At 35.3% G+C, this 20,296-nt stretch overlaps 1 protein-coding gene across 2 annotated transcripts in view; it reads right to left on the reverse strand.

Moving 5' to 3' along the window:
• CARF (calcium responsive transcription factor) overlaps positions 1-20,296 on the reverse strand; it is a 43,747-nt gene that overhangs the window by 14,453 nt on the left and 8,998 nt on the right. For both annotated transcript variants that reach the window (XM_068544633.1, XM_068544632.1), the window contains 6 exons: positions 15,796-15,907; positions 15,097-15,321; positions 9,660-9,780; positions 7,796-7,925; positions 6,790-6,874; positions 3,638-3,827 (listed from right to left, as the gene is read on the reverse strand). In XM_068544633.1, coding sequence (XP_068400734.1) covers positions 3,638-3,827; positions 6,790-6,874; positions 7,796-7,925; positions 9,660-9,780; positions 15,097-15,321; positions 15,796-15,864 — 820 coding nt within the window. In that variant the 5' untranslated portion in view covers positions 15,865-15,907. The remainder of the gene's footprint in view (positions 1-3,637; positions 3,828-6,789; positions 6,875-7,795; positions 7,926-9,659; positions 9,781-15,096; positions 15,322-15,795; positions 15,908-20,296) is intronic.

The following is a 20,296-nucleotide window of genomic DNA, read 5'->3' on the forward strand; positions in this document are numbered from 1 at the left end:
TACAGTGCCATAGATAACACAAATAAGCAGATGTGAAAACTATACAATTTAAGATTTTAAGTTGGATATCCTAATCTATGTAGTGTACAGCAAACTTTTCAAATATAAAACCCAAAACCCCAGGGACTTCCCTGATGGTCCAGTGATAGAATCCGCCTTCCAATGCAGGGGACACAGGTTCGATCGCTGGTCGGGGAACTAAGATCTCACATGTCGCAGGGAAAGCAACGACAGAACCCACGCGTTCTAGAGCTCACGCATCACAACCAGAGCGCCCACGAGCCGCAACCACTGAGCCTACACACTCTAGAGCCTGCACGGCACAACTAGAGAGAAGCCCACGTGCCGCAACGAAGAGCCCGCGTGCCGCAAGAAAGATCCCACGTGCCACAACTAAGACCCAATGCAGCCAATTAAATAAATAAATATACATTAAAAAAAAACCCCAAAAAACACCAATCATGAATTAAAATGTTGATAAGGCTGAACTAACTTCTTCTAAATGATGGTAAAAGGAAAATCAGTTTGAGAAACAGTATTTTATAATACATAAAACAAAGAATTAATATGCAGAATATAAAGAACCATAAATAATTTTACAATAAAAATAAAAACTAACTACCAAACAGAAAAATGGGCAAAGGCTATGAACAGGCAATTCAGAAAGAAAACAAAAGGATATTAAATGAACAATAAAAAGACGCTCAACTTCACTAGTAAACAGGAAAATGCAAGTTGAAACAATAGTAAGGACTTCTCTGGTGGCGCAGTGGTTAAGAGTCCACCTGCCAATGCAGGAGACACGGGTTCGAGTCCTGGTCCGGGAAGATCTCACATGCCGCAGAGCAACTAAGCCTGTGCGCCACAACTACTGAGCCTGTGCTCTAGAGCCCGCGAGCCACAACTACTGAAGCCTGCACGCCTAGAGCCCGTGCTCCGCAACGAGAAGCCACCGCAACGAGAAGCCCGCACACCACAACGAAGAGTAGCCCCCGCTCACCGCAACTACAGGAAGCCCATGCGCAGCAACAAAGACTCAATGCAGCCAAAAATTACTGAATTAATTAATTAATTTAAAAAAATAAAACAATAGTAAGATACTCTCTCACTCTTCAAATTGGTAAACATAAAAAATTTGACAATACTCTAAAACAACTGAATCCACTGATCAATCTTACAGTTAAAAATGCTACATAGGTAATGATAAGAGGTACACAGCACACCTATGAAGTATTCTCACAAAATACTTTAATCAAGATTAAATCTTCATTTAATCAAACTCAAACATCTAACGGATTACAGGAAATACAGGAGATAAAAGAACATGTTAAAAAACACCAGAGATAGAATCAGCAAAATCCTGAATATGGCAAAGTGTACAGGACAAACTACCTGGGGGAAAAGAGGAGAGAAATTTTTAAATGAGAAGAAACTTAACCAAATTTGATCCATAAACTTGGTTTGCATGTGAAATTATACAAACCTCTGCAAAAAGAATTATGATAAGTGGAGAAATGTGAACAATGGACAACTTATGATATTAAGAAATTACTGTTTGGACTTCCTTGGTGGTCCAGTGGTTAACACTCCATGTTTCCACTGCAGGGGGCGTTGGGGAACTAAGATCCCACATGCCAGGCAGCGTGGCCAAAAAATTAAAAATTAAAACATTTAGAAAAAAAAAGAAATTACTGTTAATTCCTTTTAAGTGGGACAATGGGATATCCTTATATTTCAGATATATACTTTAATACCTATTATATACTTTAGTAATTATAGATGAAACGATATCTGGAATTTCCTGTAAAATCATCTTTAGTAATTATAGATGAAATGATATCTGGAATTTCCTGAAGAAATGGGTAGGGGTATAAATGACACAAGATTGACCACATGCTGATACTTGTTGAAGCTGGATGATGCATACACAGAGTTATGAGATTTCATACATTATTACCTCTACTTTGATATGCATATGAAAATTCCCATAGCATAAAGATTTTTTTAAATCTGACAATGTCAAATCATAGAATGAATGTGGGAAAGGGAAATTTTCATACATTGCTCAAAGGACTAAAAATTGATACAGGTTGTCAATCCCTCACGTATGATTCTCATATTTAAAAAGCATGGAAAACAAAATTTTTTGGAATACATTTGGCTGCAAAACCTGACCTGAACTTTATGAGGCTATTTATAGTCTTTATTCCTTTTAGTGTGGCTATGCATAATGAATTACTGTGTTTGATTATGTGATATTGTCTATAGAATACTTGCTAGGAGTATTCTGTAATATTACCATATTACAGTCCAAAAATACAGAATTCTGAAATACATTTGGGAAAAAAAAGTTTAGAGAAGAGATTTTGGACCTGAACACCACCTCAGAGAGCAACTTGAGATAATCTTGTAAAGTAATTCCACTTTAATGCACACACTCTAGTAAACTACTTACAACCTTCCAACAGAAAACATGTATCATGGAGGTTAGACCGTAGAATTTTTTGTAACATTGAAAAACTGGAAACAACCTAAATGATCATTAGTAGAAAAATAATTGCAGTTTGGTCATATGCTGGAATGACCAAATTTAAGTAATAGATTATTATATAATGTTAAATTATATAATAATTAAATTGAGTTAACTAGAATTTATAATTATCAATATGGATAGATTTCAAAAATAAGAATGAGTGAAAAATTTACCTAAGAATATCTATAGTTTATTACTTACATATACTTTAAAATGTTCAAAACAATAAAATATATTATTATAAATACAAACATGTATGATAAAGTATAAAAATACACACCAAATTCATGTAGTAGCTGCCTGAGGAGAGTTAAGAAGGGATCTGAACTGGGGAGGAGAATAAAACCTGGGCAGAAGCGGTTACATTTATCTCAGCTTCCTCTAAGTAGTTCTCTTTACCCTCAGAGGTCCAGGATGAGGCTGCAACTCTTCCAGTGGAATCAATGCCCCCATATTTCTGAAATAAATCACTTATTCTTAGGTTCTTTGAGGTCGGACTAGTCCTAGGGTGACTCTCTGGGAATTGTTTGAAACTCTACTGCTTTAGTAAACACTAGCCCAGTGTTTGAGAATGCTGTATGTAACATACCTGATACTTGAGAACCCTAATATTAGAATTCTATATAATAACTCCAGATTATATACCAGTTCTATACAGTAACTCCTGAGTTATACACTATATAAAATGGACACCGATTTTTTTTCCAAAAGACAAATCAAAAGAGAAGGAGAGACTATCAGGATTGGATGGAAAAAACAAAAAACAAAAAACCCAACCAGCTATACACATTTAAAATAATAAAATTGCTCTATGGTTTGATTTTTATTAAATAGGTCCACCTGGAATTTAAATATTTTTTACTTTCTATTTTTCAGTATGAAGTATTATTTATTTACCCTAATATACTAAAATACAATTTTACAAAATAAAATAATTCGTTATATTTACTATAAGTTTTCTTTTTAGTTTAATATGCATTTTCAACAATTAACAGTCAGTTGTCATCTACCAAAATGAAAATGTTATCACCTTAGGAAAACCACATTTTCACAATGGATCGTGGCTGCTGCTGAACTTTTTAAAATAAATCTTTAAAAAAGTACCTGCATTGACAAATGGGATTCCATCATATGGGACATACTGGGATTTCCACATCAAGCGTGTAGCTGGCTTGGCTGGGCTTGGAGATTGACGGGTCCCCCAAACACTCTGTGTTTGCTGCTTGTGAAATGTTAGGACACTTTCTAATTCAGTCTCACTTACACAGTAGCCACGGTATGAATCTCCTATTTTCTGCATGTAGAAATTCACACACACATATCACTCATTCAGATATACATTTCTTACTTCCATTTTATGGTTCCATTCTTGTTCTTTATTCTTTAGTTCCCAATTTTAACTTCCACCTTGCTAATATATTTTTAAGTATTTTTGTAAGCTGTCTTAAATTCTTCCCGAAATAAGGCAAGGTATAAACAAATCATGTAAATAAATTGATAGTATCTATCCACAACCTTGTGAGTATCCCTCAACTAGAAGAAAAGCTTTTTCTATATCCAGAGAAATTTTTTAACTGTGATCTCTTAAACTGAAATGCATTTAGACCTAGAATTGATTCCATGTATGTTTCTCCCTTATAGGGAATAAGAGCAGAGATGTGGAATAGAGATCTTTTTCCTCCTAATTAGACTAAACATTTCACCTGGCAAGAATACATTTAACAAAAGGAAGGTATCAACATACTGTTGTAGGTATACTTTGAGCCATAATAAAAAGAGATATTCTGATTCCAAACAATACATTATCTACAATTTCCCCTAAAAATAACGAAAATGCCTATTCTTATGAATTTTCTTCTAGCCTAGATATTTCCTCATCAAAATATCCCTACAAATAAAAGTAGGAACATAAAGTCTAGCTATAGCATTTTTTTACAAATAAAATGAATACAGCATATAATGTTGTTAATGAAAGGAAAAATTCAGAATTAGTACAATGCAGTCAGGCCCATATCACGAGATAAAAGTTTAATGCAGTATTGAAATTTGTCCAACTAATAGATTTTGGTCAAATCTAAAAAACGTCTATAAGAAAAATACCTTTAAATGGAAATTCAAAAAGTAAGAAGGACTACTAAACAATATTTTTAAGCAAAATGCAGAAAATATTTCTTCAGCCATTAACTAAAAATGTTTTTCACTATTGATATAGCTTGGAGAAAAAGAATCCTTCACTCTTTGAGATAATTCAGGCTGTTGGACAGTTTTAACTAATTTCTTACAAGATATATGATGTTAGATAAGCTACACAATGTACCATGGTGTAAAATGAAGTAATTTGGCCACATAATTGCTAATGCTTTAATGTCCATAGCATTTCATGAAGTTTATAATAATGATTTTAAAAACCCTCATCAAATGACAAGAATAGTACCTTTAGGAAACCACTGAAAAACTATGACTAACAAAAAGTGTGAGGGGAAAAAAAATCTTACTGTCTATACATACATACGTACATTAACACTTAGAAAAGCAACAACAGTGATAATGTCCTAACAAATGTAATACATCATTAGACTTCATGATTAGAAATTTTCTCAAAATATTAAAACTCAAGTAATGTTTTTCCTTGCCATATTTTAAGATTTGTTTAAAACAACGAAGCATTTTAATAATTAAATACTCATTACCATGTATGGTTTATATGTAGAAGCACATGGTCCTTTTCCTCAAAAAGTGTATAGTCGAAAAGGTATATAATAGTGAACAACCCAACCTAGCAAATAATTAAGAATGGTAATGGTAATAATTATCAAAGAATTTTAAGAGATAAATAGGGACTTCCTTGGTGGCGCAGTGGATAAGACTCCGCGCTCTCAATGCAGGGGGCCCCAGTTTCGATCCCTGGTTGGGGAACTAGATCCCACATGCATGCCGCAACTAAGAGTTCACATTGTCACAACTAAGGAGCCCGTGAGCTGCAACTAAGGAGCCCGCCTGCTGCAACTAAGAGCCGGCACAACCAAATAAATAAATAAATAAAATTTTAAGAGATAAATAGGTAAAAGATAAAGTAATCATTAGACTATTACAGAAAAGACATATAGGACTTGCATTGGGATTTGAAGAATAGTAGTTAGAAAGGTAAGTAGAAGAAAAAATAACATATTAGGAAATGGAAATAAACACAAGTGAAGGAGGAGATAAAGGAAGATTCTGAACTCTGTGTACCAAGTAGGAAGACTTGGCTAACACGAATGAAAGATGAATTGGAGAAAAGCAGGAAATAAAAAAGGATAAGATAAGGTGATACCTGATTATAGAAGACCTTGAAAGCTAGTAACAAGTGGCTAAGTGATGTGGAAAAATAACACTGAGCTTATTGGGCAGTGAGAAAAGACAATGAAAGTAATATTTAAAGATAAGTAGTTTTAGAAAACCACACAGTAAGGACTAGAAATGGAAGAGTCAAAGAGATTAATGGGAAGGCTGTTACCATAATTGAGTTCAAGATAACAAAGGTCTGTGGAAAAAGCTCCCTTTAAACCACTTTAAAGAAAAAAACTAAAAGAATCAGGTGACTATCTGAATACGGGAAAGGAAGAAATGAGTCTAAAACTTTGTATCTAAGGAGATGGTATTTGTTACTACATAGACAAGGAATTTAGGAAGTAGAGCTAGTTGTCGTATGGCAGATAATTTCTCTTTAGATATGGTGAATTTGAGGTGAAATCTAAGTAAAGCTTCAAGTAAGTAGCTAGAGATCTGGGACAAAAGCAAGGGCAGAATTAAAGAACTGGTGATAGAGATCTGGGAATCATTTTTATAAAACTGAGAATTGAAAGTCAACAAAGCTGTTAAGCTCTACAAGGGATAAAATGTAGAGAAATAAGACAAGGTCAAATGGTGAACCTTGAAGAATTTCCGCTGAGGACATGAAAAGAAATAAATGCCAAGCAAAGAAAGAGAAGGAATGATTAAAGGATAAAAAGTAGAGAAACATGATAGTGAAGTTTTACGGAAGACAAGGGAAAAGAGTTGTAAGAGAAGAAATGAAATGACAGTGAAGTGTGAAGGGATTTATAAGATCTCTGCTTTAACAGAGCTTACAAGCTCTAAGGAATAAAAGAGCACAAACATGAACCAAATATTACAGATACAGCTTCTATTAGTTGTACTCAAAAGTGGACATTTTGGGATGAACTGTAGTTATAATCAACTAAGTGAATCTACATAAGGATTATTTTTTAACTCACCTCACAGCTCCTAAGACGACAGGCCCATATAGGTGTGTTAGAAGAAAGTGGCTGGAGTGGAGCCAAAAAAGGTTCTTCAAGTATTCTGGGATGGGGGGGGATATATATAAATATATATTACAAGTTACACACACACACACACACACACACACACACAGCATTCAGTTGCTTTATCCTCTTAGCCAGTCAAAGACAATACTGAGGTCATCAATTAGAAATTGTAATAATAATGACAGATTGGTCTGATGGATGTAATTACGCTTTTTTTAATCATTACTATTTTATCAATTGCTAAAGCAAAAGTCTAACTTTGTTCTTCCAAATACCTTAGTTTCAACAAATTCAAGTGTTTTATATATCTTTCTCAGAGCTTATTTTGTATTCTTCTCATATAATTATTTTTCATTTAACAAAAAATGAGCGAATAAACCATCTTCAGGTGACTTATTAACAGTAACAAGATATTACGTCAAGTTCTAAAGTTAAATGTCACAAATATTATGTTACCTTTAAAATATTTTCACAGAACAATTAAAATATAAAGAATACAAAAACCATGTCTGTATTTCCCTAAATTATTATAAACAGTGCTATTTTAAGGCAAAAATAAAAGCTGAATAGACATTAACAAAAAACATTTTAAACACTTTACCACAGAGGAATTAAATGCATAAAAGTGTGATGAACCATTAAAAATTATAGGACCTAGAATGGATATTTCTTTTTTTAAAAAACTCTACTAGTGTCAGATGTTTACAGATTGCTTCAAAAGATAACAGGCAAATGTCACTGAGGAAAAGTAGCACGTTGGCCTTTTATAGATTCTAAAGTAGCTCCCTTATTGCCAAGATGTTATTAAAATGATTAAGGATGTATTTGATGATGGTTTATTCTATTTTCTGAATTTCTGATCTTCTCTATAGTGAGCCAGCTTTAAATGTGATAATGTAAAAAGAGATTTCCATGGTGATAGCCAAAGATGAGCTCCTCTTTCTCATTGACTCACCTGGTCACTGTCTTTTTGGGCAATGTGAGGGATGCTTGTGGATGAAGAATGTAACTACTGTTATTGTCTGCTAGAGAATCCACTCTTACAGTTGGTAAGTTTCTGTCACTGGGTTTCTCTTCAGAGACATCTTAACAATAAGAACAAGAACAAAGCAACATCAATACCTTGAATAAGACCATGAGAATGTAATGAACTGGAACTAATACATTTGAAATAGGAAAGATATGCTCTGAAGCTAAAGATAATAAAACTTATACTTTATTGAGAATTTCTCTGATAAACTTGCTTACTTTTATACTGTAATACTGACTACTGAAGTTTTGTAACTAAGTTTTGGAACTTATATTGAACAGCTAGGATATGAAAGTGGTAGAAGTAATTGTTATATTAGTAGTATCACAATATAATAGGAAAATGTAAAACTAATTCCTTTTAGTTTCTATACCATGTTTGTGATGTTTTCTGCAAAATATGTATTTCTTTCCTTAAGTTGTAACAACTGTTATCAAAGACAAAGAATCGTAACACTAAAGTAATAAGAATATTTGCCCTAAACCATTATCTATGAAAAAACGACAACAGTGTAGCTATGATGTTAGAAAAGAGATTCAAATAGATGGAAGGGAAGAAAAAGGAAAAGAACTAATAGGGATATTAACAAATAGGTAAAAAAAGAATAAAATAAAAAGAAATAGGGGGACTTCCCTGGTGGTGCAGTGGTTAAGAATCCGCCTGCCAAAGCAGGGGACACAGGTTCGAGCCCTGGTCCAGGAAGATCCCACATGCCGCGGAACAACTAAGCCCATGTGCCACAACTACTGAGCCTGCACTCTAGAGTCTGTGAGCCACAACTACTGAGCCCACACGCCACAACTACTGAAGCCCACACACCTAGAGCCCATGCTCTGCAACAAAAGAAGCCACCACAATGAGAAGCCCGCACACCACAACGAAGAGTAGCCCCCGCTCGCTGCAACTAGAGAAAGCCCACGTGCAGCAACGAAGACCCAAGGCAGCCAAAAATAAAAAATAAATAAATATGGACTTCCCTGGTGGCGCAGAGGTTAAGAATCCACCTGCCAATGCAGGGGACACGGGTTCGAACCCTGGTCCGGGAAGATCCCACATGCCACAGAGCAACTAAGCCCATGCGCCACAACTACTGAGCCTGTGCTCTAGAGCCCATGAGCCACAACTACTGAGCCCACAAGCCTAGAGCCCATGCTCCGCAACAAGAGAAGCCACCGCAATGAGAAGCCTGCGCACCACAACGAAGAGCAGCCCCCGCTCACAACAACTAGAGAAAGCTCATGCACAGCAACGAAGACCCAATGCAGCCAAAAAAATAAATAAATAAGATAAATTAAAATAAATAAATAAATTTATAAAAAAAAATAGGGAGCATGATTCTTTCTGAATCTGAAGGAACAAAGAGGAAAACAGCAAAGAGGATGAGAATAGTTAAAAAAAAGAAAGTGTCACATGTCTAACAACAACATTGATAAAAACATAAAATAAAAATTTCTCCAGTAGCTATTAGCACTATATTCTTGTTATTGTTGCTGTCATTATTACTGTTATTAAAATTAAGAAGAATTTATTTTATGCTCACTGGTCATTTGAGAGGAAGCAAGAGTCAACCAGCTTCACAGAATTCCAAAATGAAATAGACAGCTAACCTAGACAGGAGTTGAAAAATGAACTTGAAATTTATTTGGGCTAAGAAACTTTTTCTAATCATTCAGTTCACAATCTTACCCAAAGAGATCAATTTTAGCACTGACTTTCATGAGGTGATTTTCTGAATATACGTTTGTTCTTTAAAACGTTGTTAAATCCCCTATATCCCATGATTACTCACCCTGAGGACTATTCACATCCACAAGCTGCCCCTGAGGTACAATCACTTGTGTCGTTCCTGTCTGGGTAGATGGAATTACTCGCAGCACCTGTCCATTTTCTGATGGGCTGGCAACAATCATCTTGGAAGCATTTAAAAAAAATCAAATGCATAAGTCTACAATGATTCAAAAGAATCATTACTTAAAAAATTATTAGACATGCCTACCTCTACAGCAGATACTATCATTTTCTTCACTTTACAGATGAAAACACTGAGGTACCTAAAAATTTTTTCCCGAAGTCTCACAATTGATAAGTGGTAAAGCTAGGATTCAAAACAGGCAGTTTGATCCTATGTTCTATGATCTTAACCACCTATGGTCTTAATCATTACATGGACGTGAGGTCTCATTACTTAGTAACCTGAACAAGTAAGTCTCTGACTAAACATATTTACTTTTTTCTACTTACTGTATTATCCACACATTTGACCTATTTGTGTGATAATCACTGGTCTCATATATGAAGTCATTTTCATTTAAAAACAGTAACTTGTTAGATGTCTAATTAAACAGGATTTATTTTTATATCTCTGCATTTTTATATATCCTGTCTTGGTCTATAAGAAATACTACAGAGTGACCCAAAAGTCTGAAAACATAGGGAAATTGTATATTTATTATTTCCTTTGGGGTTTTTGTTGTTTTTTTCAGTTTAACAAATGAACTCTGTGCCTCAAATTCAAAGGAATGTCAACTAAGAAAGCATCTAAAGTTGAAGAAAAACATTTTGAGCCTATCATTTAAAAATATAACTAATATATTATTTAAAATTAAGTTTATCCTATATTTCCAGACTTTCTGGATACCTTATAAATTTTATTACCTAAAAACTACTCTTCTACTAACAGTTTTACTGTTTTACCTGAAATCCCCTGTCCTCAGTTTTCCCTAGGGCAAATAACTCTCCTTAATCATTCCAACCCACTTTCTCAAACTTCCCTTTTGCCATGTAAAACATGAAAACTTTGCTGATGGCCTGATAGAGACGCATCACTTTTAGAGAGGGCCATTTGAAAAACTTTAAATTTGGAAGAAAAAAAAACCCTTAAACCTCAACAAAACAGAAAGCTTTAAATATAATCATAAACATTTCCCAGAAATTAAGAGTAGAAATTTTTTCCTTCCCCGAGTATTTGTCAAGTTTCTTGAGATAGAAATATCTTGCCATATCTCTTATACCTCTTATTACTTCAGCATGAAAGTCAACTGTAAACTCTGAAGATGATAATTCCTTTTCACTTGTGGAGTTCATACTAAGCGGCAGGACTTTACATGCATTGGGTTGGCCAAAAGGTTCGCTCGGTTTTTTCCGTAAGATGGCTCTAGTAGCACTTAGTTGACCTTAACTTCATTCAAAACAATTTTGTTAGATTTTATGTGAAGCTGTCGTATCAGTGTGCATTTAAAAAAAAACTGATCAAAATTGGTGAATTTTTTTATAGATGTTTATTAGCATCATACTTTTTTTTTTTTTTTGGTTGCGCAGGGTTCTAGTTGCTGCAGGTGGGCTCCTTAGTTGCAGCACGTGGGCTCCTCAGTTGCAGCCAGTGGGCTCCTTAGTTGCAGAATGTGAACTCTTAGTTGCTTCATGCATGTAGGATCTAGTTCCCTGACCAGGGATGGAACCCAGGCCCCCTGCAATGGGATCTCGGAGTCTTAACTGCTGCGCCACCAGGGAAGTCCCAAAATTGGTGAATTTTTGTGTAGCCATTTTTACACTGAAGATGGAAGAAAAAAAACAACGTTTTCGTCATATTATGCGCTTTATTATTTCAAGAAAGGTAAAAATGCCACTGAAACGCAAAAAAAGATTTGTGCAGTGGCATGGAGAAGGCGCTGTGTCTGACTGAACGTGTCAGAAGTGGTTTGCGAAGTTTCGTGCTGGATGATGCTCCACGGTCGGGTAGACCAGTTGAAGCTGATAGCGATCAAATCGAGACATTAATTGAGAACAATCAACATCATACCACGCAGGAGATAGCCGACATACTCATAATACCCAAATCAAGCGCTGAAAATCATTTGCGCCAGCTTGGTTATGTGAATCGCTTTGATGTTTGGGTTCCACGTAAGTTAAGCGAAAAAAGCCTTCTTGACTGTATTCCCGCATGCGATTCCCTACTTAAACGTAATGAAAACGTTCCATTTTTAAAACAAATTGTGACAGGTGATGAAAAGTGGATACTGTACAATAATGTGGAACGGAAGAGATTGTGGGGCAAGCGAAATGAACCACCACCAACTACACCAAAGGCCGGTCTTCGTCCAAAGAAGGTGAGGTTGTGTATATGGTGGGATTGGAAGGGAGTCCTCTATTATGAGCTCCTTCTGGAAAACCAAACGATTAATTCCAGCAAGTACTGCTCCCAGTTAGACCAACTGAAAGCAGCACCCGACGAAAAGCATCCGGAATTAGTCAAAAGAAAATGCATAATCTTCCATCAGGATAACGCAAGGCCGCATGTTTCTTTGATGACCAGGCAAAAACTGTTACAGCTTGGCTGGGAAGTTCTGATGCATCCACCGTATTCACCAGACATTGCACCTTCGGATTTCCATTTATTTAGATCTTTACAAAATTCTCTTAATGGAAAAAATTTCAATTCCCTGGAAGACTGTAAAAGGCACCTGCAAGAGTTCTTTGCTCAAAAAGATAAAAAGTTTTGGGAAGATGGAATTATGAAGTTGCCTGAAAAATGGCAGAAGGTAGTGGAACAAAAGGGTGAATACATTGTTCAATAAAGTTCTTGGTGAAGATGAAAAATGTGTCTTTTATTTTTACTTAAAAACCAAAGGCACTTTTTGGCCAACCCAATATTACGTTATTTAATCTTCATGACATGTATACGAACTATATACATTTTATACATGAGGAAATTGCAACACAGTGGTTACAAAACTCATGCAAGGTAAATCAGAGCTACGTAGTCCTGAGGTGAAATTCAAACCCAAGTAGTCTGACTCCTTTTAACAGTACTCTGTACTGTCTTCCAATATCTGACGATGTTACTTAACCTAAAAAAAGACAAAAATAAAACAATACGAAAACCCTACTGGACTTTAAAAGGCAATAGTAATAATACTGTTGTTAATTCTTTACTCCCTGTAAATGAGATTAAATATGTGTGAAAATTTTTCATTCATTCTTAGAAAATAAGAGTGCTGTGGTTATTTTTAAATCCAAATAAAACACATATAATAAAGTTATAATTTATTCAACCATATGAAAAGTTCATAATTAAGACTGATCTGTGGAATATCCCCTTAATTTTGAAACTGTTTCCCAAGCACAGTGGAAAAGAGTCTCCTCCATTTTCTGTTTCCTTAGCTTATTCCACCTGTTACCTAAAAAACTATTTTTAATTCATATAATTTGACAATGGTGATGATAATATTACTTTTTCTATTACCAAAAAAAGTAATTATCTTTAATCTTTGCTATGAAAATAAACATAGTTTTGAAGAGTCATCTGCTGCAATACATTTTCTTTGAGGCCGACCATGAAAATCATCAGAAAATCTTGGCTAATGAGTAGTTTTATATTTACTGGGCTCTTTGTGTACAATATTTCTAGTAAATGAAAAATATCATCCCTGCTTCACTCCAAAACCTCCTCTCATCCATTGCAGATTCACCCACTACAGAATCTTTACTAGTTCCGTGAAAGCTTCTATGTGAAAAAAATCATACTTAAAAAAAAAAAAAAAAAAAAGTCATTTTTTACAAAAAGCTCCACTTGGTGGAGACTTTGATAATGAGAAGACTACGCATATATGGAGGCTGGGGGTATATGGGAACTCTCTGTATTTTCTTCTTATTTTGCTGTGAACCTAAAACTGCTCTTAAAATTAAAGTCTATTAAAATAAACAATAAAAACAAAAAAGCTCCACTAAGTTTCCCAGAACATCACCACCTTCTGATCTTTGGTTCTTTGGAGAAGATAGCTTCTTACACTCCGTGTTCCTTACATTTATTTTCATGCTCATGCCACATGTTTCCTATTTCAAAACTTCAAGTAACCCTCTGTATCATCTCCTACTGCAAACAATGTAAAATCACCTTTATAATCACTTCAGATACAACGTTTAATACAATTACAAAGAGAATGGGAACTCGAACTTTTTTCAGACACAGACAAATAAGCAACTTTAACATGCTTTTTAGGAAAGGTACCATGTGTAAAATGATAACCCTTCATATATTTAGACTCTTTTATCCTTCCATTAGAACACACAGACTTTCTAAATGTTCTGATAGAAACTAGAATAAATGTCAAATAAGAGGGGAAATTACAGAAGTATTTCATTTTGAACATGAAATATTAAAATGTATTGGTTCACATCTAGATTATTTGTTGCATATTAACCTCTGCTGGTGATGCAGTATGATTACAGAAGCATACCCTAACTTTGCATTTTAGTCCTGAAGTAAGCCCAGAAATATGTTGAGCCTGAACATACACACAAAAAAGTTGTCTACAGTTAGCCACCTCTCAACCAATTACTCTCAATGCCAAAATTTAGCTGGATCATAAGGGAGCAAAAGGACATAGATTAACTCTAGAATGCTCTAGACTAGAAACAAAAACAAGAATTTTGGGTTAAATGGTTGCCTACTTAAGTATAATTTATAATTGAAGTTATGATTTTAAAAATAATTTTAATTACTGAATTAAAATTTGTTGTAGAAAATTTGGAAAATACAGGCAAACAGAAGAGATACATTATTCTTCATATTATTACTGATATAAATATATTATTAGTCACAGAGCAATTTAGAACTTTTTCTCATTAATTTTATTTCAATCAAAACCATCTATCACATCTATTCAACTGTGAACTTGGTCATAAATATTTTTGGCTAACAGTTTAAAGCAGCACTGTCAACTTTATGCATTGTTATTCACATGACACCTACATATCTACTTACAAAGATCAGTAAGGGTATGTCTAAATTCCATTATTCCACTGGTACTTCCATTGTTTTCTTTTTCTTCAGGAAAGCATACCAGCATGTGGCACACAAATCAGTAACTGAGATGTTGATAGAGCAAACAACGTTGAGTTCAGTCAAATGTATATACAAAAAATAAATGTAAGTTATATGTAAGCTCTGGCACTTTAGCACTAGTGACAGATTATGTTACATTTCCAACTGATCTCAAAGCACCAGTTTGCCTAGACATAGTAGCTGGGACATACTGGTTTGAAGTACTCTTTGTAGTCCTGAAAGGAAATCTTTTAAAATCCTTATATAACTTAAAAATGAATGTCATGGAAACAGTATTTTCAAAGCAATGTAAAGCAATACTGTCAAGAAATAAAGGTCATCTAGTAAGACTAATACATTTTGCTAAATAGCAGAAAACTGGTTATTTTAAAAACGTACTCACCATTTGCGCATTAGAATCCCCCAATGACTGAAGCTCATATTGAATAGGTTGCCCATTTTGGTCCACTAGGTGGAATTGCTCTGCAGAAAGAGTCCGTGTCTGAGTCAGGGGCCCTGGTATATTCTGTGATGTGAGTGAATTATCCACTGCAGTAGTAATGGGTAAAACTCTAGGGGAACCATCTTGTCCAAAAGAAGGCTCACTGGAGTCCATACAGCTTAGATGCTTTTGCAAAGAAAAAAAAAATCACTTGAGTGTTTGTAAAATAAGTTACAATTTTTAAAAATTAGAATGTTTTTAATAAAAGATGGAGACATATTCATTTTTCAGTTAATTATTCACTTAACTTTTTGCAAGGGTTATCAATTCACAGACTGATATAGACAGAAGTTCTCAAGTGAAACTGTTGATTTTTATTATATTTTATTTCAAATTGTCCACAGGAATACAATGTGAAATGATGAAATATTTACAATTCAATATGCAGATTTTTCTTTATATATAAACTTTCATGAATACATTAAGTAAAGCTCTATATTATAAAATTAAATATATGATAGAATTATTAAAAATTAAATGTTAAAATTCTTGAATACATTAAATATAACACTATTCCTTAAACATAAAAAATTGTCCAATTGCATGCCGCTTTCGCTTTAAATGGAAAAAAGTTCCTAGTTGAATCCCTACTTCAAATACCTGAGAATCGATTTTTGACTCTTCAGAATCATTATGGTTGACTCTTAATGAATCAACAGACTGTTCCATGCTGGTATCATATTCAATTCCATTTTCTTCTATTATTTAATACCTGAAAGAGTTTAAATATCTGATCAACTAAAGCACTTAACATTTTAATAGAATGTTTGTCTTAAATAAATTTTTCATCTCCCCTACTGTGTTACCCTATACAATTTAGATTAAATCATTTACACCCTATAAGATCAATAAAATAAACATTCTTGTTAAATAATTTGCAAAGGCACCAGAATAAATTGAAGGCAGAGCAAAAATTAGTGTTATGTAGTTTCCTCACCCTATCCTTAATTGCACTCAGGTACTGGTTTATTAAGATTGCTGCTATGTGACAGGTACTGTTGTTACACCCTTTCAAATTCTTCTAAAATTCTCATTTTACAAAGATGTAATCTTTAATTTTAATTAATGATTAAATGATTAATAATTAATGATTTTAATTTTATGAGGTGTGCCCTATCATAGCATTAGATAATTTTAAAAGAGATCTCTTGGTACAGGTGGAGATTATATACACACAACTCTTACCATAACATACAATTATACCACTTAATATTAGCATGACAAGCTTTGAAAATGAAGAAATATGTATTCCAAAAAGGTTGAGCCGGGCTTCCCTGATGGCGCAGTGTTTGAGAGTCTGCCTGCCAATGCAGGGGACATGGGTTCGAGCCCTGGTCTGGGAAGATCCCACATGCCGCAGAGCAACTAGGCCTGTGAGCCACAACTGCTGAGCCTGCGCGTTTGGAGCTTATGCTCCGCAACAAGAGAGGCCGCGACAGTGAGAGGACCGCGCACCACGATGAAGAGTGGCCCCCGCTTGCCACAACTAGAGAAAGCCCTCGCACAGAAATGAAGACCCAACACAGCCCAAAAAATAAATAAATAAATAAATAATAATTAAAGGTGCTAATAATTAAAAAAAAAAAAACTCCTTTTAAAAAAAAATCACTACAAAGCTAAGGTATACAAAAGAATGTGGTACTGACATAAGGATAGACATGTAGATCAACAGAATAGAATTGAGAGTCCAGAAATAAACTCATACATCTCTGAGCAAATAATTTTCAACAAGGGTGTCAAAAGCATTCAATGGGGAATGAATACTCTCTTCAACAAATGGAACAGGGACAACTGAATAGCCACATACAAAACAATTAAAATGCACCCCTACCTCATAATATACGGTTGACCCTCGAACAACACAGAAGTTAATGGCACCAACTCTCTGCACAGTGGAAAATTCACGTACAACTTTACAGTTGGCCCTCCATATCTGTAGTTCTGCATCTGTGAATTTAACCAACTGTGGATTGTACAGTACTATACTATGTATTTACTGAAAAAAGTCCAAGTATAAACGGACCCACACAGCTCAAACCCATGTTGTTTAAGGGTCAATTGCATACCAAAAATGAACAAAAAAGTTATCAGAGACCTAAAAAGAGCTAAAACCATACAATTTTTAGAGGAAAACATAAGAGTAAATCTTCATGACCTTGGATTTAGATATGACACCAGAAGGATAAATGTCAAAAAAAAACCCAGATAAATTGGACATTAGCAAGATAAAAGCTTTTTGCACAAAGGATACCATGACATGAGTGAAAAGACAAGCCACAGACGGGAGAAAATATTTGCAAATCAAATATCTGATAAGGGTCTAGAATATACAAACATCTCTTACAACCCAACAGAAAAAAGACAACCCCAGGGACTTCCCTGGTGGCACAGTGGTTAAGAATCTGCCTGCCAACACAGGGGACAGGGGTTTGATCCCTGGTCCGGGAAGACCCCACATGCCACAGAGCAACTAAGCCCGTGCACCACAACTACTGAGCCTGCGCTCTAGAGCCCGCAAGCCATAACTACTGAGCCCACATGGCACAACTACTGAAGCCCACACGCCTAGAGCCTGTGTTCCGCAAGAAGAGGCCACCACAATGAGATGACCATACACGCTGCAAGTAGAGAAAGCCCGTGTACAGCAATGAAGACCCAACGCAGCCAAAAAATAAATTAATTAATTTAATTAAATTAAAGATAACCCAAACACACCTACTAAAAAATGGGCAAAGGGGTTGAATACACATTTCTCCAAAGAAAACACACAAATGGTCAACAATCATATTAAAGATGCTCAAGTTCATTAGTCATTAGGAAAATGCAAATCAAACCAACAATGAGATACTAGTTCATATCCACTGTAAAGGCTATACTTTACAAAATAAAAAGAAAATAAAGGTTGGTGAGAATGTGGGGAAACTGGAATCCTTGTGCATTGCTGATGGGTAAGTAAAATGGTGCAGGTGCTGTGAAAAACAATTTGGCATTTCCTTAAGAATTTAAACATAGAATTACCAAATGAAAACAATTCCACTGTAGGTATATACTCAGAAGAATTGAGATGTAGAGAACAAATGTGTGGATACCAAGGGGGAAGGGGTGGTGGTGGAAGGAACTGGAAGACTGAGATTGACACATATACACTATTGATACTATGTATAAAATAGATAACTAATGAGAACATCTTGTATAGCACAGGGAACTCTACTTAATGCACTGTGGTGACCTGAATGGGAAGGAAGTCCAAAAGGGAGGGGATATACATATATGTATGGCTGATTCATTTTGCTGTACAGTAGAAACTAACACAACATTGTAAAGCAACTATACTCCAATAAAAATTAATTTACAAAAATAAAGTTTAAAAAAACAGATAAAAAGAATTGAAAACAGGTGTTCAAACATAAACTTGTATACAAATGTTCATAGAAACACTACTCATAATAGCCAAAACTGGAACAACCATAATGTTCATCATGTTCATCAGCTGATGAATAGATAAATAAAATGTGGTATATCCATATAATGGAATAGTATTTAGCCATAAAAAGGACTGAAGTACTGATATATACCTCAAAAAAGTTATGCTAAGTGACAGAAGCTGGACACAAATGGTCACATATTGTATGGTTCCATTTATAAAACATACCCAAAATGGGTAAAATACAGACAGAAAGTACACTGGTGGATGCCAAGGCTTGGGGGGGGGGGGGAGAACAGGGAGTTACTGCCAATTGGGTACAAGGTTTTATTTTGGGGTGATAAACGTTTTTTGGAACTTGATAGGGGAATTAAGATTTTGCAAGCCACATGGCACAGCCAAAAAAAAAAAGGAAAAAAAGATATGCAGCTAGCAAATAAGCAATGAAAATATGCTAAACAGCATTAGTCATTAGGGAAATGAAAATTAAAACCACAATTATATACATCTATATACCTATTAGAATATTTACAATTTAGAAGATTATATCAAATGTTTATGAAGATATGGAGCAACTGGAACTCTCATGTATTACTGGTGGTAATGTAAACAGTATATTCTCTTTTGAGAATCACTTTGGCAGTTTTCTAAAAAGTTAAACGTGAACCTAATTATGATCCAGCCATTCCTATTTATGTATTTACACAAGAGAAATTAAAGCATATGTGCCGGACTTCCCTGGTGGCACAGTGGTTAAGAATCCGCCTGCCAATGCAGGGGACACAGGTTCGAGCCCTGGTCCAGGAAGATTCCACATGCTGCAGAGCAACTAAGTCCGTGCACCACAACTACTGAGCCTGCGCTCTAGAGCCCGCAAGCCACAACTACCAAGCCCACGTGCCACAACTACCAAAGCCCGCACACCTAGAGCCTGTGCTGCACAGCAAGAGAAGCCACCGCAATGAGAAGCCCGCACACTGCAATGAAGAGTAGCCCCCACTCGACACAACTAGAGAAAAGCCCACATGCAGCAACGAAGACCCAATGCAGCCAAAAATAAATAAATATTTTTAAAATCCTATTTAAAAATAAATAAATAAGTAAAGCATATGTGCCCATATATCCCATAGAGGATAGTCTTTTTTTTTTTTATAACATCTTTCTTGGAGTATAATTGCTTTACATTGTTCTGTTAGTTGCTGCTGTATAACAAAGTGAATCAGCTATACATATAAATATATCCCCATATCCCTTCCCTCTTGCATCTCCCTCCCACCCTCCTTACCTCACCCCTCTAGGTGGTCACAAAGCATGAGCTGATCTCCCTGTGCTACGCGGCTGCTTCCCACTAGCCATCTATTTTACATTTGGTAGTGTATATATGTCAATGCCACTCTCTCACTTCATGTCAGTTTACCCTTCCCCCTCCCCGTGTCCTCAAGTCCATTCTCTACGTCTGCGTCTTTATTCCTGTCCTGCCCCTAGGTTCTTCAGAACCTTTTTATTATTCTTTTTAGATTCCATATATATGTGTTAGCATACGGCATTTGTTTTTCTCTTTCTGACTTACTTCATTCTGTATGACAGACTCTAGGTCCATCCACCTCACCACAGAGGATAGTCTCTTTAACAAATGGTGCTGAATAAAGGGACAGCCACATGCCCACCCCCCAAAAA

This window comes from Eschrichtius robustus, chromosome 5 (assembly GCF_028021215.1).
Source record: "Eschrichtius robustus isolate mEscRob2 chromosome 5, mEscRob2.pri, whole genome shotgun sequence".
Taxonomy (NCBI): domain Eukaryota; kingdom Metazoa; phylum Chordata; class Mammalia; order Artiodactyla; family Eschrichtiidae; genus Eschrichtius; species Eschrichtius robustus.